Source organism: Pleurodeles waltl, chromosome 8 (assembly GCF_031143425.1).
Source record: "Pleurodeles waltl isolate 20211129_DDA chromosome 8, aPleWal1.hap1.20221129, whole genome shotgun sequence".
NCBI lineage: Eukaryota > Metazoa > Chordata > Amphibia > Caudata > Salamandridae > Pleurodeles > Pleurodeles waltl.
The window spans coordinates 821,772,547-821,795,435 of record NC_090447.1 but is presented as its reverse complement, the minus strand read 5'-3'; the positions used below and the strand labels follow the sequence as shown (position 1 = coordinate 821,795,435).

At 45.4% G+C, this 22,889-nt stretch overlaps 1 protein-coding gene across 1 annotated transcript in view; it reads right to left on the bottom strand.

The window, feature by feature from the left end:
• The window catches only part of LOC138250329 (arylsulfatase D-like), a 951,998-nt gene that overhangs the window by 451,969 nt on the left and 477,140 nt on the right, over positions 1 to 22,889 (bottom strand). The window contains exons 6-7 of the mRNA XM_069205095.1: positions 11,961 to 12,384; positions 9,748 to 9,884 (exon numbers count right to left, since the gene is read on the bottom strand). Of these exons, the coding sequence (XP_069061196.1) occupies positions 9,748 to 9,884; positions 11,961 to 12,384 (561 nt within the window). The remainder of the gene's footprint in view (positions 1 to 9,747; positions 9,885 to 11,960; positions 12,385 to 22,889) is intronic.

Below are 22,889 nucleotides of genomic sequence, written 5' to 3'. Positions count from 1 at the left end.
GTCAGAGGGGGAAAAAAAGCGCAGTGGAAAAATAGAGGGGCGAGATACACAGGAGTAGAAAGCGCAGTGGCAGAGTGTAGAGGGGGAAATTCACAAGGGGAGAGCCAAGAGGAGAGGAGAAAAACGAGGAAAGGACAAGAGAGAGCACAAAGAAGTACACAAGGGGAGAGGGGAGAGCCAAGCGGAGAGGAGAAAAACGAGGAAAGTACATGAGAGAGCACAAAGAAGTACACGAGGGGAGAGGGGAGAGCCAAGCGGAGAGGAAAAAACGAGGAAAGGACAAGAGAGAGTGCAAAGAAGTACATGAGGGGAGAGCAAGCGGAAAGGAGAAGAATGAGGAAAAGACAAGAGAGAGAGTGCAAAGAAGTAGAAAGGAGAGGGTAGAGCCAAGGGGAGAGGAGAAAACGAGGAAAGGACAAGAGAGAGCGCAAAGAAGTACACAAGGGGAGAGGGGAGAGCCAAGCGGAGAGGAGAAAAACGAGGAAAGTACAAGAGAGACCGCAAAGAAGTACACGAGGGGAGAGGGGAGAGCCAAGCGGAGAGGAAAAAACGAGGAAAGGACAAGAGAGAGCGCAACGAGGGGAGAGCAAGCGGAAAGGAGAAGAACGAGGAAAGTACAAAAGAGAGCGCAAAGAAGTACACGAGGGGAGAGCCAAGCGGAGAGGAAAAAACGAGGAAAGGACAAGAGAGAGCGCAACGAGGGGCGAGCAAGCGGAAAGGAGAAGAACGAGGAAAGGACATGAGAGAGTTCAAAGAAGTAGAAAGGAGAGGGGAGGGGGGAGAGCCAAGCGGAGAGGAGAAAAATGAGGAAAGGACAAGAGAGAGCACAAAGTACACAAGGGGAGAGGGGAGAGCCAAGCGGAGAGGAGAAAAACGAGGAAAGTACAAGAGAGAGCGCAAAGAAGTACACAAGGGGAGAGGGGACAGCCAAGCGGAGAGGAAAAAACGAGGAAAGGACAAGAGAGAGCGCAAAGAAGTACACGAGGGGAGAGCAAGCGGAAAGGAAAAGAACGAGGAAATGACAAGAGAGAGTGCAAAGAAGTAGAAAGGAGAGGGGAGAGCCAAGCGGAGAGGAGAAAACGAGGAAAGGACAAGAGAGAGCACAAAGAAGTACACAAGGGGAAAAGGGAGAGCCAAGCGGAGAGGAGAAAACGAGGAAAGGACAAGAGAGAGCGCAAAGAAGTACACAAGGGGAGAGGGGACAGCCAAGCGGAGAGGAAAAAACGAGGAAAGGACAAGAGAGAGTGCAAAGAAGTACACAAGGGGAGAGGGGACAGCCAAGCGGAGAGGAAAAAACGAGGAAAGGACAAGAGAGAGCGCAAAGAAGTACACGAGGGGAGAGCAAGCGGAAAGGAAAAGAACGAGGAAAGGACAAGAGAGAGTGCAAAGAAGTAGAAAGGAGAGGGGAGAGCCAAGCGGAGAGGAGAAAACGAGGAAAGGACAAGAGAGAGCACAAAGAAGTACACAAGGGGAAAGGGGAGAGCCAAGCGGAGAGGAGAAAACGAGGAAAGCAAAAGAGAGAGCGCAAAGAAGTACACGAGGGGAGAGCAAGCGGAAAGGAGAAGAACGAGGAAAGGACAAGAGAGAGCGCAAAGAAGAGGAAAGGAGAGGGGAGAGCCAAGCGGAGAGGAGAAAACGAGGAAAGGACAGGAGAGAGCGCAAAGAAGTAGAAAGGAGAGGGGAGGGGGGAGAGCCAAGCGGAGAGGAGAAAAACAAGGAAAGGACAAGAGAGAGTGCAAAGGAGCACCTACGGCCTACAAGAGGTGGCAAGGGCCTGGGCAGGTGGAGCTGCAGCGGCGGGGCAGCGACCTACCCTAGGTAAATGAATTTATTACACACATACAGCATGGAAGTTTTGGGTGCCAGATAGACAGGCAGATAGATAGCCATTTCTCGCTACTTATTTCTGTTTCCCCTGGGCCAAGTGTTATATTCTTTCTTTTTGTGTGCCATGGATGTCTTCAGATCAGTAGTTGGCAGCTCGTGTAGGTTTGTCTGGCTATTTACTTGTGCAGTTAGTTTAAGTTTGTATGTGTTGGTATGTCCATGATCTAGGGTGGTCTATCATCATTTTCAACACTTTCCTTATCTAATTGAATTAACTCATCCCATTGTCCTGCAATAGGTTTTTTGCACATTCATCTTTCCTCTCTAGGCATCACTGTACTTTCTGCTTGGCCTAGGCGCCATTGTGCAGGGCTGTGCCTGGTGCAAGGTAGCCTGTTTGTGTGGCGGCACAGGTGATGACACCAGCAGTAACCAATCTTAGGCGATATAGCTCCCCACTGTGCTTTCCCTTTGGTGCAATGCACTGCAGCACAAAATTGTTTTTTTAATGCTACGCTGTGGTTAATGAAAATGAAATACACTTGGGCCTTTGTTTCATCTACTGTCGTATCTATATCTGTCTCGTGCTAGTTACATGCATGAGTGCCATTTGTCAGGATCAGAATGGGCTATAGAGCAATCAGGCAGTGCCTGCTAGGCTGGCCTGACAGATCAGCATGTGGGCAAGTTTTTTAGTAGGTTGTCGGCCTATTTATGGCCAGGTAGTCCGGTTTTTACTGTTGATTTCCCTGATAATGCAACAAACATTGCCTGCAGCAAACATAAGTGCATGCAGCCTACAATACAGTGGAAAATATCCTTGCACCCTTTACAATTTCAAAACAGGCCTGATTTGCAAATGTGGGCCATTTTTTAGCTTTCTTGTTTGCTAATGGGGGCCACTTGTATTTTGGTGCCCATGCCTATTTTCTGCCCTGGCCCGACCTTCCATTTGTAAGCAGGCTAAGCACAATGGAATTTTTATGGTCAGGTAACCATTAAACTCCAAAGTTCTGTGCACCACTCAGTCACTAACTGGCAGATCACAGTGGGACATGTATAAGTTCAGCTGCAGAGGAGCCACTTCACCCTTGCAGTGTGATTCTGTTCTGTGAGCCTGCTCTCTGCCTTCCTCTGCACAGGTGAACAGAGCTATTCCAAGTCAAAAGGTGAACCTCTATATATGCAAACCTATGCAGCTAATATTCAATACCAACGGTAAAGGGTCACTCATCTACAAAGTTGGATTCCAACATTGGAAGGGAAATAATTATTTTAAAGTGCACTTCCCTAAGGCGCGACACACATTCGTGGTATCTAGCTTCCAGCTGAGCTGTCACATTTATTTTGATGACTTGAGCTTGACATCCTCTGTCACCTCAGGGGCTATTGATGAGTCCTAGTTACTTACGGAAAATAGACAACGGATGTGGGGTATGGGCAGGTAGCCCATTCCTCTCTGTAGATGTTTAGGTTCTTGGCCACAAAATTGTGCTCAGGTGTCAGTTCTCTCAAACCACAGGCTGAAATGCTCACAATCGCTTGATCTAGGGAAAGTGAACTCAATCGATCCTTCCCTTTCGATTCATTCAGATTTATGTGATTTAAAATCAGGCAGATATATTTCAGTCTACAGGTATTTCAGCAGTGAAAGGGAAAAGGAAAGAGCAGCTCAGGTACGCCTGTATGGAAGTTAAAGTACAAAGCTCTAACTATAACTGAACCCAATGAGGCAGCATCAATTTTAAGGGCTATGAAACATGGGATGATCCTGCAACTATGGATAACCCCTCTTTCATGCACCCAAGTACTGCTCACTAACACTATTTACTATCAGGAGAAATCATAAGTTGCAGTCATGACAGATGAGAGAGATTTTCAAAGCTGGGGTCCTCCCACTCAGGTGCAGATAAATAGGTCTATACGCTACGATCACAAATAAGAATCAAAAATGCCTCCCTGCATTTATGAACCAGAGCTACAATAGTCTCATAAAGATAAATATCCAACCAACTGAGGCTGCAACAAGAACACATCAAACGGTTATTGTTTACTGCAGATTGGCCAAAGAACATAAAACAGAATATGAGACACGCTTGATTTCCCTGAACTGAATGTTTCATTCCTTATGGAGGGATGTCTTAACACCCAGTAATACCCACTGAGTACCCACCTGCTCCACAAAGATACTTAGGGCCTCATTACTAGGCTGGCAGTCTTAAGAACTCCAGCCTCACCGTGGCAGTCAGGACCACTGCTGTGGTGCTCCGACCGCCACATTAAGACCGCCGTCTCTGCCAAGATCAGTGATCCCGACGGGCTGACGGTGGCATGCAGCACCGCCATGCTGATTAAGGCCTGGTTTTGCGCCAACCTTTTCATGGCAGTTTTACAACATGACAAGGCTGCCAGAGAACAGGTGCAAGGGGCCACAGGGGGGCCCCTGCACTGACCATGCACTTGGCATGGGCAGTGCAGGGGTCTCCCTGCCCAGCACACTCGCTGCTGTACTGACAGTGAACATTGCGAGGGTGCTGGTGCACCCAGTGTTTGGCAGCATTGCAGCCAGCTCGGTTACGAGCTGAAGACAATGAGGCCGCCACTTTCTCGCTAGGCTGGCTGGCGGAAACCTCAGTTTCCACCAGTCAGCCTAGCGGGAAAGTCTTAATGGGTCCGGCGGGGAGGTAGCCAGTGTGGCGGCAACCTCATGTTGGAAGTTCGACAGACAGGTCTTCCCATCTGCCAAACTCCTAATCAGGCCCTTACTCCTTCTCATGGTCAAACAGAACAAAAAAGGGGTGGTAGCCCAAATATATGAAGACTCTCTGAACATCAAAATCCTAAATGAGCTCAACTTCCAACAGTCAGTGCCTTGAAACAAAATTTGAGCACTGAAGGAAACATCGATTTTCTGCAATAATATTTACCAAACTCGCAAGAAGAACTTCTATGATGATGGACACTCTCAAAGAAGTTAGCACACCCCAGAATCATGATTTTAGTAGATTTGAATGTTCACTGGGAAAATAGAGCTAACTCTGTCAGTAAATGTTTTGTTTTCAACTTTTAATAAAGTAATGTCAAAGTCATACTTAGCAAACGGTCCACTCTTGATTTGTTCTTCATTAAAGAAGACAAAATAATGATTAAAATACCCTATCTCAACTGAGTAGACTAACCATCTAAAAATTCCATTCAGCACACCTTTCTTCAATACAACAATAAAAGAACAAGCCAGATGTCCCTTGGCGATTGACTTAAAAGCAATGGGGATGAACACTGCAACACAATTATTCACAACCAGAAAGAAAGATGTAAATCTCATAGCAATACAAGTCAACAACACTACCATGTCCCTCTAAGAACCTTCAAAAGTGAAATGGAGACATGAAATCAATTAATTAATGGAAGGGATATAGACAAAAACATTTTAGTTCCAATTAAAAGCCCTAACATCAATCAGGAAAACTTACAGAAAACAATATACTTTGAATTAAGGGCCTGATTTAGAGTTTGGCAGAGAGGGTTACTCTGTCACAAACTTGACAGATATCCCGTCCCCTGTATTACAATTCCATTATAGCCTATGGAAATTGAAATACGTTAGACGGGATAGCCGTCACGTTTGTAACAGAGTAAACTCTCCACCAAACTATAAATAAGACCCTAAATTGTCCATTTTCATACAATAACTTAACTTAGAGAAATACAGACCTAAATAAACTATTTGAAATGATTTAAAATCCCTGAAGCACCTTCCACTAAACTAGACATTTCTTCATGTAAATACAAGTCACAAAATTCTTCAAAAATGCAGAAGGTAAGAAACAGCTTTTTGTTGACATCAGATTTCACTCCTTCAAAATAGAGCTGCAATTTTAGCCAAATGGGACTCATTTGAACCCATCCTAGACAACGCTCTAAAAATTGCCATAAAACTCCATGATCCTCATCTTACAATGAAGACCTGATCTCCCTCCTCTTTAACCCAAAAATGGCATCTCACATCAAATAGTTAAACTAAGAAAAAGTGCAATAATTTGAGACCACCTGTATTTCGCTTAATGATAATTTGAACAGTTGGTTTACTATATTTCTTTGGTGGGTTTGTTAATTATTTTCTTGTTTGCACTGTGTTTGTCTTGCTTACTTGTATGCTTTTATGTTGCAGAAATGCAGCAAATAAAGTTATACTTGACTTGGCATTTCACATCTTTCCATGTTGAGTCAAATTCATTAAATACCCCATGATGGAAGATTCCCTTGCTGCCTAAAAAGGCAAAATCAGACCCCTAATAAAAATGCCCTCTGCAGAGATAGAAGAACTCATGAGTTTTAGACTGATTAAGACCATCAAGAGCACAGTCAGCTAACAGTTGAAATCTGCTAGATTTGATTCATTTCAGAAATGGATTCAGTTATGAAATGTATTGGCAGTTGATGACACCCTAAAGATCTCAGAAAGAGAAGAATCTCCCCCACATCTTTCTCAACCTCACAGCAGATTTTGACACTGCTGCCAATTACACCCTCCTTAGAACCCCGAAAAGGGATGGTAATTTGAGGCATTCTCTAAAAATCATTAACATTGGAAGTGCAGATCCTATCTGATCATCAGAACTTTCAATGTTACTGTGTGGAGTACCACATTAATCTTTTCCAATTCATCACTTTTCAACTTGTGTGACCAACCAGTTAATGCAATGATCGGGGAAATAGGCCTAAATAAGCATCAATATGCTGATAACACTCAGCTGTATTTAAAAATGAAATCTGAACAGTACACAATAGATCTATACAAAGAGCTGTAAGTATCTTGGTCTAACCAATCCACATACTTCCTAAAATTGGCTGTTTTTTTAATCAAACTGAGTGACAACCTAACCTATTAGGAATAAAACCAGTTATCTCTAGCAAAGCGAAGTCTCTTGTTTTTATAGTTGACAGCAAACTAGCTGTAGAAAACCACTCACAATATAACAGAAAATGCTCATTGGCAACTGAGTATCATTCACAATCTCAAATAACTCTACTGGGAAAATGACCTGATAGTTCAATCTAGAGATAAATGGGGATTGGCTAAGGAAAGCTTCTAGTTGCGGACTTTCCTAAAAGCTAGTGTGGCTCCTCTAAAGATTTTCCTATACTCAGCAGCAAAGGCTAAATAGGAGTACAAAAAGACACACACCTCACCACAGCATACTTAGGATAGAAAGCATATGTTTTAAAGTATTACATCAAAGTGCATGACTTACTCAGCCATAAAGATCAAAATCCTAAGAGAAAACAGAAACTCCAAATGGAAAGAATTGGTAAAGCTAAAAACTAAAAATGCTTGGGACCCATCAGGCAGACACGTTTCCACTCAAAATGCTCTTCTTGCAAAATTCCTATCCAGATAACCAACAAAAGGGTAATGTGATGACTGCTGTAACATTTCAGTGGCCTTACTTCCTCCGTTGCACATTTCCCCCATTTCCACTGATGGCCAAGTTACTTGTTCATTTTTATAAGGAAAAGGTTATCTGATTTTTGTAGCTCACTTTAGTCAAGAATGTTTTTTTTCCTCTACTCAGAATGACGGCCCATAGACAAGAATGGGTTTTTCAAATAGAGGCATGTCCTCTGCAAAGGCATCTTGTTCCTCAAATGCCTTGTCAGAAGATGTGTCTATCAGTTTGGCTGTTGAAAATAAGAGTTTAAAAGATTTAGGCCTTTCTTCACCTGTTTCACTTTTAGTATAGGAGTTCCATTGTCAATTCACTAGACAATCTTACGATCTTCTCTGGGTATCTTTCTTCTCCCAGTATTCTGATCCTGGTGTTTAAATCCCTCACATTGAAAACCCAAGAGGTTTCTTCAACCCCTGCAATATCAACCACGAGGCTGAACTCAGAATCAAGTTCACAATGAAGGGTACAGTTGGAGACAGAAAGCACAGAAAATGCCTGGGTGAAGGGTATGCAGTATGTGATAAGTCACAGGAATGCTACCATAGGCATACATGTATCAATGAAAATAACCATGACATAAATCACTGAACATTACATACACATGCAGTTATAAAAAAAGGTTATACAGACTATCCTGTTGGAATCTGCTTTTCTTCTTCAAATTATTTGATTTTCTTTCACAAATAATCAAAAATGAACAAAATATATGTTTGCAGAAGCAGTTATGGCACTGTTTGAGATTGATGTTTCTTCATAATTGGTCACATATCAACAACCCGAGAACATATACTAACAGAATATACAGAAAGATATGGTGATAAAAAATATTGCATTTTGAGCATTGACTACACAAATATATTAAGTAATAGATGCGTTTTGGCTTACCATAGTTTTCTCCACATATATGTAGCCTGATGATTTATATATATATATATATATATATATTCTTTGAAAAAACAAAGGTTACAGGGACGTTATAGTTGGGTTCTTAATTTACTATTACAAAACCATAGAAATTCAGCAGTTATAGTTAGATTTCTTTAAAGTCACTATAACTAGCGCCCTAAGGCAACTATAATCCATGTCCTTGCCATGCACAGTTTTCTTATTATTAATTTGTGATAATTTCAAAGATGCCATACAAGATCTTATAAATGATATAATATGTGGAGTAATTAGCTGTGCATGGCGAAGGCGCGAGTTATAGTTACCTAAGGGCGTGAGTATTAGTTACTTGAAAAAACACTAACTATAACTGCTGAATTCGTATGGTTTTGTACGAGTAAACTCAGAACCTAACTATAACGTCTCTGTAACCTCTGGTTTTATCAGTGAATTTCTAAGGTTTTTTAACATAAAGTAATTTTAATTACTATAGATTATTGCAACCCCCGACGTGCACGGCTGAAGCGGGGTTGGTTGCAAGGCCTGGCCTGCAGCCAACCCCTTATAACCACCCAACTCCATGCCTCACACAGCTTTCGGCCTTGCGCAGCACAAGTTGGCCACAGGGCCTGGCTCTGTCAGTGGATCTGAAAGTGGGTCTGTGAGTGTCTGAATGGGTGTGAGAGTGGGCTCCTGAGTCTCTGAGTGCTTATGAGTGAATTAATTAGTGTATGAATGAGTCTGTGGTTTTTCTTTAATTTTTTTTCATATTTGCAAATATTTTGAGAACATTCGTGAAAATGTGTGAATTTTCAAGAATTATTTGTGAAATATTTGCAAAGTCATCGTAGCCAGAGATTTACAAATTCATTTTCCCAATAATATTTCAAAAAACACTGAACGGATTTACACCAACTAAGCAAAAGCGTGATTAGCATATCGAAATTTAGTTTTCTGCCAAATTTGGTGTAATTCCATCCAGTTGTTCGGGCTGTAGATGGGTCTAAAGGTCCTACAGGAAATAACATGGGAAACACAACTTTTTCCACACAACCTTTTTCTCTGGCCCCGCTTGAAGGTTCACCACAAAACTTTCTGTGCGCAACAAGAATCACGGCACACTTTTTTGGGGAAAATTTTGTGAAGATTCATCAAACGGTGCCTAAAGATGTAGGCAAGTCTAAAAACAACTTTTCTATGGAAACATGGTCCTAACTAACTGCCTAGTGGCGAGTGCCACTAGGTAACTAGGTAACATATATATATATATATATATATATATATATTTATATATATATATATATATATATATATATATATTTAGATATAGATATAGAAATAGATATAGATATAGATATAGATATATCTATATATATATATATAGGCATGTAGATGTGGAATTAAGATGTTTAACCTATATTTAACAGCATATACTTACCTTCACAATGTTTTGTTAGCCAATATTCTGTCTCAATATTTTTCTGCTTGATACTCTTATATACGGTTATGCCCTCCAAGCTCCAACGACAAGAGTAACCCTCCCACATATCTTAGGTGAGCCACAATCGCAAGGGCAACTTACCAACAATATAGTCCATCTCCTCGACGTAGTCCCCGTATGGCCCATGTTTACTCTTTCCATTAAACATTTTAGTGGCAATGAGTGGGGTGTGAACATGCAGAAACGAAAACCAGAGGAGGAAAGGTCCTTTTCGGTTTCTTGAAAACAAAACATAACGTCTCATTATTACTTAATGCTCCTATTCCATTCTGGACTTAAACAAAGAGACATTCTCTTCTGATGTTCATTATTTACTAGTGCATGCCAATTGTTTTGCTCTAATACCATATGGAACTGCCATGTGTCTTACCAGAGAGCTACAGAGTACTGCAATTGCTCACACTGTATGGAAGACCTTAATAATGACAGCCTGTTGGTAGATATTACTTTACACCACAGTATTTGTTACTTCTGCGCACGGTTTAAAAGAAATGCCACTTTTTCCGAATTTGATGGAGCTCGATGTGTTTCAGAAGGGTGGACGCCTCGACTGGATATATACTCGCACATACCTAAATAGAAAAAGCGTGGTCAAAAAACAGTACGTCGTCATTAAGAATAATCTGAGAATCGCGATAGGGCTGGTGACACGAGTAAATTACCCTATCAAAATTATACATTTCAGTTTGAAATATTACCACTCAGCCAAGTAGTTCACAGGCTGCAATCAGGCCAAGTTTCCAGTTGAAATGCCCAGTGAAAACATGCAGCAATGTGCACAATAAATCCGGTTTCAGCATGTTATTCCCCAGATTCCCGTTATTTCCCCCCCCTTCGCAATATTACTGGGAAACGCTCCCCCCCTTTTTAACGGTAATTCAAGGAGAGGGTTAAAATGGGGATTATTCCAGGCCACTCACAATGGGAGCTTTGATGGTCAGCTGTGAAGCACCAATGTAATATCAATGGAGCAATGAACACCACTGATTCCACATATAATGATGCACCAAATAAGGAGATCTCCTTAATGGAAGCTTTTTTAGTTACTCCCGCAACCCCGAAGGTGTACCATAGGGTATTGACTGAGGCACTCCTGGCCCTTGCATGAAAATGTGTTCCACAGTGTATGTGTTTGATATATCAACAGCCCTTAATACTGCTCTGAGGTGCTGGTGCATTTAATGCTCCATAAATGGCTACGTTTGAAATGTGTGATCAATCAGTTTGATCACCATTGATGCAAAGATCTTCACCGAGGACATATTGAAAAACTTGGAGGAAATGACTCCTACCACGCTCATCTACAGCTTTTCAAGTAGTCATGCGTAGTTTCTATTAATCAGGTCCTGAGTTTCACGAAGAGGTGATATATCCAAGTGAATACAATTAAATTGTAGATTTTAGGTACTCTGTGCGACATAGAGTTTCTTTTTCTTGCCGCAGTTATTGGCCACTTCTAACGCCTGTTCATCTTTTATTGTTTCTGAATGGAGTTTTTTTATTTCCCCACTCTTCAGCAGAGGACTATGGCAATCAATGCATTTGTAAAATCTTGCATTTTTTGGAAACTCAAATTACGGTCTCCAGAACAAAAAATATTCTACAGCTTCAGCACATTCAAAGTAAAGCCACTAAGGTTTTCTTGGCTGTAGAAAATAAAATTGACCATATTTTAGATTCCCTCTCTCAACTTTGACTACCAGTGCATAAGAGAATTTTGTTTAAGCCTGCATGTATGATTTGGATATGGCTGAGTCCAAACTGAGGTGGCATTGTGGGCAAAAGAAGGATGGGTTGGAATGCTACTCTATGCGATTGCCAGTGGTTAGACAAATTATGAATATTTCTCCCATCATCTTTTGTGTTTTGATGTAACACCCTAAGTGGAAAGGCTTATGCCCAGATGTGGGTCCAATGCTTACTGCAGCAGACCCACTAAGTGCCACCTGACAACCAGGGCAAAACTTGTCTTGGTTTGCTTGTGTTCTGGTTCAAGGATGACCTGTTCTGGTTGGACTATTTGTGTTGGAGAAGGGTCAGGACAGATCTGCATATGGTTGGGTCTAAACGAAGGTGGTATGGTGGGCAAAAGAACAATGGGTTGAAATGCTAGCTAGATTTCCAGTGGTTAGACCTACTGCAACAATGTCTCCCTTTACCTTTTGTGTGTCTAATAATAACAACAGCAACAACAACAGTAATAATTTGTGTGTCTAATAATAGCAACAACAACAGTAATAATAATAATCATCATCTTGCCATTATTGTCGATCTGCGACGAAGGCTGTACCCACCTTGCAATGAATGTCTGTGTCTCCTTCACCATTCGAGAGGCAGACCTTTCGATCCTTACGGGCTGCTCTGTGATTTCATAGTTTCTCATTAGTATACAATTCCAATAACGGACAAATCCATATGATGAATACCAAGAGATGAAAAATAGGAAGCCACAACATGTAAAATATGTACAGAATTTCCAGCTAATTGGCAGCAGACCAGTAAGTTTTCCTATGACAAGTGTGAGGACTGCAAGGGCTACAACTTGACTGTAAAATATCAGCCTGGATTGAAGATTGGGATCCATAATAGTACCACCCATAACATCACAGTCTTCTATAAGAGTCAAGGGCATGCCGTAGAAATAGTCAAACCCATTCTTCAAGGGATAGTGACAGTGGTCATTTCGAGTTTCACAGTTCATTCCAAGGTGCCATTTTCCTGCAAAATAAGACATCACAGTCTTTACTGAAATGTGCACTTAACCAAAATAAACAGTGTAAACATGCATTTCAAATTAAAGCTTTGTCGTTAAATAAATAATATAGAAAAGTATTCTCAACTGGATCCAATGCATCATTCTATAACTAGCGAGGTTCAGTAATGAGTAAATTCCCCTGTAGCTGAATCCTATTGTAGGAAAGACGCACACCTAAGCCAACCCACGTCGTTTCTGGCTTAATAGGAGGGATTTCTACCCTCAAGTAGCAGAATTTCAGCTCACTGGGAGCATGGTTTTCACCAGAATAATGGTGGGAAAATCTCACTCGTGGTTTAGAGTGGTGCTTCTTGTACTTGATGGGTGTGTGCTACCGAATAGGAGATATGGAGTTCCACTCCTCAGTAAAATTGAAAACTATTTGCATTTTGGTCTGTTGTCTGACCTTAAATGCTAACGTTTGGATTTTCTTATCCTCTTGATTTGGCATTTGCATTACCAACATTTATAAAGATTACAGAATATGGACTCAAAGAAACAAGAGGGATGACAAACAAAGTGTGTGCAGGTTTAAGGGAAAGGGAGAGGTTGACCTCCGCAGCACTTGGAACTGCACCAACACCTGTAATATGGATTGACTGTGCCAAAGACGGCGACACCACAACTAGCACCACCTCCGTGCGATGTTGATAGAACATGATGTCTTGCATACTGCAAGCTATAGGCTAGACAACATAGTTGTGTACTCATAGACCAAGAAGTGCAAATCTGATATTATCACTAGGCCTGGGCGTAATTCATACTATGGGTCTTTAACAACACCTACATGGGTGGTGCTCAATGTGCTATGCCAATGTCACTGGTGATGTTGTGTACTTAAAATACATAAACAAAACACATCATTTCCTTCACATGACTCAGTGTTTAGAATTCCAAGCTGTCCTAAAAGTCGCAATGAAAGCTCATTTGAAGCTTGAAGCCCAGTCAGGGCTTCAGGAGGCCAGATACATTCTCTTGAATGGCCCCCTATGCCACTCAGTGTGCATGGATTACAAGAATGAGTATGGTTCATTGGAGCACTCTTGGGACCTGGTTTACGTGTACTGTGTCACAAAGTGCATGGGATGGGAACGCGGGCAACTGTAGCTCTCGCCTGCTTGTCTAGGTTTCAGAAGCTCCAACCTGCCCTGTGACAGAACCCTGGTGGGCCTGTACTGTGGAGGTCCCTCTCCTGGCCATTGTGCAATAATGCACTAAGTGCCTGGGACGCAGTCTGCAGGCCCATGGACGTCTTCCTGCTTGTCTGGGTTTAGAAGCACTGACCAGGCTCCGCGTCAGATGTCCAGTTGGTCCAGGGGGTGGAAGCCAGTGGCCCTGGGTTCCCTTCACTGGCTCACTGTGTTGCAAAGTGCCCAGGACAGGCTCCCACAGGCACCGGGAAGTCTCACATGCTTGTCCAGGTTTCAAAAGCTCTAACCTGGTTCTGCGAGTACTTGTGGGCCTGTGGTGTGGAAGCCTCCCTCCCTGGGGCCCTCTTCTGGCCCACCATGCCCCGGGACCGGGTCCATAGGTCCATGGAGGTCTCACCTTCTTGTCTAGGTTCAGAAGCTCTGATTGAACCCTGGGTCAGAGTTCTGGTGGGCCATGGGGTGGAAGCCCTCGGCCCTGAGCTCACGTTTTTAGCCAGCAGTGCTGCAGGCTCATGGAGGTCTTCCCTGCCTATCTGGGTTCAGAAGCTCTGACCAGGCCCCAGGTTAGAACTCTGACTGGCCCTGAAGAAGATACCTCTGGGCCTGGGCTTCGTTCCTTGGCCTGCTGTGTCTTAAAGTGCCCTAAACAGGTATTCGCAGGCCCGGAGAGACCTCTCCTGTTTGACCGGGATAAGAAGATCTGACTAGGCCCCGGGTCAGAGCCCTGGCATGCCCAGGGTGGAAGACCCAAGCCCTGGCCTCTGTTTCCTGGCAGGTCATTTCTCAAAGTGTCTCGGATGGGGACCTGCAGGCCCAGGGAGACCTCCCCTGTTTGCCGGGGATAAGAAGCTCTGACCGGGTTCCAAGTCAGATCCCCGGGGGACCCGGGGTAGAAGCCCTTGGCTACTTTCTCCAGTCCACTGTGATGTAAAGTGCAGACAATGAGGTCCTGCAGGACCGAAGCAGTTGTCTCTGCTTGTTTAGGTTCAGAAGCTGTTATCGAAGAGCTCTATGTGCCCCTTCCACAACCCCTTGTCTGATATCTTAGGTACATTTTCTCTGACATCCCCATCTGTCACTCTGTGTGCACGGATTCCAAGAACAGGGTTTGGATTTGCTCCGGATTAGTAGGGACAGGATACCCAGACCCCCTGGTTGTATAGCTGTACCCACCCGGGCCTGGTTGAGGCTCCCTGGGGGCCTGAGTCTGCAGCTTCTTTCCAGCCATGTCCAATGGGTCTTTTCTCTGAGCCTTGCTTCCCGAAGAGCAGTCAGGGATGTGAATCTGACATCCCCATGCAAGGTGGCCTGCTCGGGGTGCTTTAGCCAGCACTGTACTGTGATCGCAATGATGGACAGATGAACTTACTGAAGGATCATTAACTGTTGAGAAGTCCGAGCGACTGACAGCCTGAACTTACGGGCATCTCCCAGATGGATCCTAAAGCACAGGTCCTGGCCCTGCCCTTGAGTGTCCTGGATGGCAGATCAGTCTGTGGCCTCTGGGCGCTTGGTCAAGGACTGAGCACAGGATGGGCTTCTCCACCTTGGAGGACCCAACCGTCATGTGAGGAATAGGGGCAGGTGATTCTTCCTGCCCTTTGGGAGGGACACTCTGCGAGTGATAGCCCTCCCAAGAGGGAACCTATGCACACTCAGTACGCACCTGGTGTAACTGATTTTCAGTGCCTCTCTGGGTTGGGACCCGCTGAAGGCCTTGCTACCTGGGCCTCCTCAAGTCCAATTGCAACCTGTCTGGGTTTTGAATAACTCAGAAGTGGCCTGTCTTAGTCGTCAGGGCAGCCAGGGTGCGAAGGAGCCAGGCCATGATGGAAACTCTGGCTCCTTTAGGTAGATATGTCATGCCCTTTGAAGCCAGTGTAAACTGCTTTGAGGGGTGGGAGGAGATTCTGCCCCCGGTGGCTCAAGCTTCAATGCATATAATGGAAGCAGGTGAGTCACTTTGATGGTGTGGAAGAACCTGTCTCTCCTCCCCTCAGTGCCATCCACTGTAGCAAGGGGGACGGCTGTTGCCTAATCTGGGGAATCTCAATGTGCAGGGGTCGAGCCCTGGCTCCCACCTACCCCAATGGGTGTGGAATGGCTAATGTGTAGGTGGAGAAAACCTCCCTCGTTACAAGCCACTGGTGGATTGGTGCCATGTAGTCAGGCTGGGATTTGAAGAGCTATGTGGCCCTGTCCAAGAGGGCTGGTGATGGAGCTTCCTGCCCCTGCTGCCATAGGAGTCTCCTGCTTGCCTGCGTGCCTTGGCTGTGGAATGAAATAAAATGAAACATTTCTAGGCTAAAGGGCACAAGCAGCAAGCCTAGTTGCCAAAATAACATGCTCACACACCTCACTAAAATGGCTCTACAACACCCTCCCCTGTCGGTTCAGAAGTGGTAAAGCAGCCTAGTTCCTAAATTAAAAGCAACTAAAATGGAATGCTTTAAAACATGTATAAATAAACGTCAACTGAGACAAGTTAAAACACACTGGGGCATGTGAAGGAGTGGTCAACTGAGAAACTCGGCAGTGGCACCAATGAAGCAGAATGTAAAAGTCAGTGTTATTTTGAAAATCCTCAATTGCAGCTGGTATAATTGAGGCAAGGAAATGTCTCACTTTGGCAGGTGGTAATGAGACCAAATCAGTTCCAAGGAAAACCAAAGAGCCCTCAAGTTCTAAAGCCTGACTCCAGATGTAGCAGCAGCATTCCGTGTTGTGCCCATTAAAGCAAGAGCTGCATGATCTGCAAAGGGCAGCTCATAGATGGCTTCCTGTAGCAAACATACCCTCAACGTGCATGTCTGGTAATGAGCCCTCAGCTAGAACATCGACAGATCAGCAGCCATTGAAAGTAAGCGCTGCTTAGAAAGACAAACTTTTAGTGTACATTTGAAAAGGCACCAGATGCATCGAAACACGGGCTGCACACAATCCAAAACCGGTGAGAATGACAGAGACCAGTTGCGCTCCAGTTCTTCCAGGATTGGCACTTGGAAATACTGCATCAGCGCAGTTGCACTGACAGAAGCGCCATCAGTCCGCCTTGTTGCGATGGGACAGCCACTGCGAATAAAAAACAGCAACAACAAGATGCCCCTATTATAGCTAAAGTAATCGGAACTCACCCCAAAATAATCAAAAATATCGAGTGTATGGCCGAAGGTATTATGCCAAATATAGAGGAGAAAGTGTTAGCAAAACCAGAACCAACAGCCTTCAAGAAATGTACAGACGGGTTAAAATTCTATCCCAGGAGTTCACCAAAGTGTCTCAGAAAGTTTGTACTTAAAAGGGACTGTATTTCCACAGATGACCTCGCCACATGGAGTTCATAAATCTCACGTGCAGAAGTCACTGACAAGTGTTTTTGAAACAATAAAGCCTTTAGTCTAATTAACTTGTGAAAATTCACCTTTGAAGCAGCAAAGAGGGGCCAAATATCTGCTACTTTCATCTGTTGTGTAAGGGCAAAAAGGACGTTACCGCAACAGGTGACAATTTGGGAGACCGAAACACATGCCACAACAGCTTTCACTGTCAGGAAGCACATAGCTTCCATTAGATTGCACCTGGAACGCTGGTCTAATCAAGGGGACTGGAACTACCTTCAGATAGAAAGCTAAATTCACTGCCAAAGTGCTGCACGACTGTGCAAGGACGGCTGCCTACAAATCATTGAATGGCTCACAGAGGTCTGGCAATCACTGGCGCAAAGAAAGACCTCTTTCATGCCGAGACATTTGTGCAAAATGGGTAGCTCCTACACCTCATAAATGTAACTATCTCCTAGCTTTTCATATCTGCCCACTGGAATGTGTTTTAAGCAGGACCTGAATTGCAGTGTTGAAATAGGCAGATTGATAACCCCATGTATCATTCAGCTGATGGCATTTCAGCCACAGTAAAAGGCAACTTTTCTATCTTCTCGATGTTTCACGTAACATAAGTCACTTCCTTCATTATTTGTTGCGTCAAATTAAATGCTGAAAAAATGCCCATTGCGCTGACATGTTGCCAGGGAACACAACCAGATTTCAATGTTTGAAGTGTCCATCTTAACTGCGTAATGGACCTAAGCTGACTCTGTCCATGTTGCAAAAATGACATGTTACTTTGCACAATGTCTATCGCAGATGAAACTATGTTGTTTTAAGTGTATATACAGTTGGACAAGGTGTTAATCCCTTTATCTACAATGGCTAAGGCTTTCTGTAACTTTTTAACCAGGCAGCAGATTCTTGTTGAGAAAGTTCCCTAACTTCATAATAAACTGCATATAAGAAGCACTTTTCATGTTGTCTTCTGGGGCCTAACAGGAAATTCTGCAAGTCTGTGTTATTACACAGGAGACTGAGGTGTTCTTTAACAGCATCTAGTCAGGAACTTTTTAACCATTGCTGGCACAATTTCCATACACTATGGCCCTCATTACGACCCTGGAGGACGGCAGTATTTTGGAGAAAAATAATGCCAACAGGCTGGCGGTACCTTTCCCCAAAATATGACATTGGCGCTCTGGCTCAAGCCAAACCGCCAATGTACCACTCCGTCTGCCAGGCCAGTAACAGCTGCTGGGCTGGAGACTTCAGTCTCCAGCCAGGCGGCCGTCACTGTCCCACCTGTGGGATTATGACCCCACCTACCGCCATGTTTTTCGTGGCTTTCTTACCTCCACGAAAACCATGGTGGTAGGCACTATCATAGGGGTCTTCCCCGTCCCCCTCCCCCTCGTCATCCCCCACCCTCCCCCTCCCACTCCAGACCCCCCATGACATACACTCACAATCATGCACCATCATGCACACGCATACACACACTCATACCCACATTCACCCACGCATGCATACATCCATTCACACACACATCCACACCCACTTACATACATACAAGCACCCACGCATTCACACAACACAGCATACACACACACTCACAACCATGCATGCGCACACGCATTCCAAACACGCCACACACCCACATGCATGCACAAATAAACAAACACCCACACCCCCACACACACACAACACCCCCCACCCCTCTCCCCTGTCAGAGCACCTGACTTACCTGTTGTCAGGGGGTCCTCTGGCAGGAGACGGGACGGGGTGCTGCTGCCTGCAGCAGCGTCCACCAGCAGAACACCGCCAAGCCGTATCATGTGTCATGATATGGTCTGCAGCGGTCTAATGGAGTGGCACTACTGCTGGCAGCAGGCCGACTTACCGCCATCCGCCGTCATGGCCGCAGCCAGAATTCCGCCATCCTTCTGGCGGATTTCCGGCTACAGTCATAATATGGCGGACGGCAGGTAGCCGCGGCGGTGGTATTTTGGCAACCGTCACCATGGCGGTAGGCGGTCAATACCGCTGTTGTCATAATGAGGGCCTATATGTTGTTACTATACCTGAATGTTCTGATGACACATAGCGAGGGTATGGTCTATTTGTTCTAAAACCTCTGTGGCGTCTACAAAACATGCATGACAACCATCTGTGTCCACTGACCATAATAACCACCCACCAGGATGTGAAAGTGATGTTCTAAATGTTCCATTTTGGACCCACCCGTCGAGCTGATCTTCAGTTGCAATGTTATAATTTTGCCATTTATTACATTTAGCAGTGACAGGGATACTTTGCACATTTAGGCCCTCATTACAACCCTGGCTGTAAATGCCGCCTACCACCGTGCTGACGGCAGCCAACATACTATGACCGCTGTGGTGATCCACCACGAGTATCATGACCCACATATAGAAATCCACCACAATACAGACACACACACAAGTCCGCCAGACCAAAGGTCAGTGATAAACTGGCGGTACCAAAACGCACACCGTCACGCCAACAGGAATACGCCAACAGTATAACGACCCATGAATCACCGCCGCGATCAACCACTGGCGGTACATAGTGCCCTGCTCAAAATACACACATACTTACAAAACTACACCACATTGGACAATTCAAACCACACACACCTGACACACATACACACACCACACCCACACACCCAATACAATATAAAACACACACCCACAATACCCACAACCCATTACAGCGAAAAAAAAGAGACCAAGCACAGAGAGACAAGCAAGGAGCACCCATTCAATCAGAGGCACAGAACACCCTTACCCATACACCATTCACGCACATCACAGCATACACTACAACACATCACCCCACACATCACCCCACACATCCTCATACATATCACTCACACCACATCCAAGCCACCCCAAAGACACCTCAGGTTTTCTGAGGAGGAGCTAAGGGTCATGGTGGAGGAAATCATCCGGGTAGAGCCACAGCTATACGGATCACAGGTGCAGCAGACATCCATTGCAAGGAAGATGGAGCTATGGCGCGAGAGTTGTGGACAGGGTCAACGCAGTGGAACAGCACCCCAGAACTAGGGATGACATCAGGAAGAGGTGGAACGACCTACGAGGGAAGGTGCGTTCCATGGTATCAAGTCACCAGATTGCTGTACAGAGGACTGGCGGTGGACCCCCACCTCCTCCCCCACAACAAACAACATGGGAGGAGCAAGTCTTGGCAATAATGCATCCTGAGGGCCTGGCAGGAGTAGCAGGAGGACTGGACTCTGGTAAGTCAAATCTTTACTACTTTATCCCCCCACCCTACCTGCATGGTATCACAAACTCCTACCCCTACCCTCACCCCCATAACTCCACCACCTCACACATACCCCACCATCACAACCCACCCATCCCAATACCAAACCCTGCATGTAACACCAATGCAGGGACCCCCAACACAGACCTGCATGGACACCCATCACCAAAGCATGCCCAGTAGGGAGACTCAGCCAGCCCACAAATTCACCACCCACATAAGGGCAAGCTAACAGGGAAAGCACAATCATACAGGGAAGCACACCCATGCACAAGATGGCATACGCAGATACATTAACAATGCATTTGCATCCCAACAGGACCCCTACTCTACATCACCGGAGAGGTAACAGCTACATCCAGTCCCCCCCCCCCCCTGAAGAGGCCCACAGTGATGACAGCAGCTCTGCATGCCTGGATCACGATGACCAACCTGGCCCATCATGGGCCTCTGGACAGTCGGTTCACCTGCCACAGTCCCAACCCACCATAGAGCCTACCCCCTCAGGAAACACTAGCACAACACCCACCCAGCAGGCCCATGCCACTGTCCCCAGGACACATCAGTCAGCAGTGTGTCCACCACTACAGGGACCCCAGGCAACCCCACAAACACAGAACGATCAGGTGACCTGGGGTCAGTGGCAGTGGGCACACGGTTCAGGGGACAGAGACACAGGACAACAGGGAAGCTGGGAGGACTGCTGTGCGAAGGGGGAGGACAGGCCCAGGGAACCCACTCTCCACGAGGCCCTCTCCAACATCCTGGGAGCATACCACCATTCCCAGGAGACCATGGGCCTTGTACTGGTCAAGGTGCAGGAGACCCAGTGGCTGCAGGAGGGACAGTACCTGGGGATTAGGGAGGACCTAAAAAAAATCTACACCATCCTGGTCACCATTGCAGGGGTGCTGGCTAAAATGGGCAAGACCATGAAGGGAGACAGTGTTACAACAAAGGGCGCCCAACACTAGCCAAACAGAGGAATAGTCTTCCATCTCCACTGGCGCTAGTGGACAGGAGGCCCCACCACAGGACCAACAGGCCACCAGCACCCCACCCCCTGCAGAAGGAGAACCACCCCGCAAACGGTCCCTGCGATCCAGGCACAAGACAGAGAACATTGCCAAGACCCCCACCAGGAAATAGGACTCTCCTGATTGTCACCCTTCTGTCCCACTCTTTTACCCAGTCCACCTTGAACTGCCAATGCTCCCCTTCATATGCCCCCTTGGACAATGCACCTGTAAAACCAAGAGACTGGACTCTAACTGGACATTCCTCCACCATCACCCCAGCCCCTTGCACATACCCCTATATTATTGGCACATAAATAAACACCCTTGAAACAAATACCATACTGGAGTCAGTGTAATTAATCTGAAATGTATTAATACAACATTCTCAAAGCATTGTAACGTATATGTTTAGTGAAATATACTACAGGATGACCTTTGGTGTGCAGCAGTAAAAATAGCTGGAGCCAGAATGGGGCACACAGATCTGAAAATAGAGAATCCAAAGGGAACAGTCAGAGGCCAAAGACATAGGGTAAGAGGCTGCCCTGTACAATGTCCAACAGATTACTGAAATGTTATGTGAAGTTACAGTGTCTTACCTGTGTGTCACTGGAAGTACTGCTGTATTATATTTGTTCTGTTTTCAACATCTTCTTCCTCTGCCTCCTCTTCATCACAGTTACAGGCTCCACCGCTGCCACAAGACAATCTCCAGGAACATCCTCCTGCAGAAAAGGCACCTGGCGTCCCAAGGCCCGATTGTGCAGCATGCAACATGCAACTATGATCTGGCACACCTTCTTGGGTGAGTAGTACAGGAAGCTGTTAGATGGAGGCACCGGAACCTGGCCTTCAGGAGGCCGAAGGTTCTCTCAATTATCCTCCTTGTACGCCCATGTGCCTCATTGTAACGTCCCTCTGCCCTTGTCCTGGGATTCCTCTCTGGGGTCAGTAGCCATGGGAGGTTGGGGTAACCAGAGTCACTTGCAAATATCGAGCGATACCTGTTAGACACACACTAACCCTTAGGGACAACCCCATACCCAGACACCTACTTATACTGTGTGTGGACGTTGGGCTCACCTATTAGCCACACCCGGTGACTCTGGAGTTGGCCCATCACATATGGGATGCTGCTGTTCCTCAAGATAAATGCATCATACACAGAGCCAGGATATTTGGCATTCACATGGGAGATGTATTGGTCTGCCAAACACACCATCTGGACATTCAGAGAGTGATAGCTTTTTCTATTCTTGTAAACCTGTTCAGTTCTCCGGGGTGGGACAAATGCTACATGTGTACCATCAATGGCACCAATGATGTTGGGGATATGTCCCAGGGCATAAAAGTCAGCTTTCACTGTGGCCAAATCATCCACCTGGGGGCACGAGGTAGCTGCGCATGTGTTTAAGCAGGGCTGACAACACTCTGGTCAACACGTCAGAGAACATGGGCTGAGACATCCCTGATGCCATGGCCACTGTGGTTTGAAAGGAACCACTTGCCAGGAAATGGAGCACCAACAGGTCCTGCACTAGAGGGGGATACCTGTGGGCTGGCGGATAGCTGACATCAGGTCTGGCTCCAATTGGGCACACAGTTCTTGGACTGTGGCACAATTAAGTCTGTATGTGATGATAATGTGTCTGTTCTC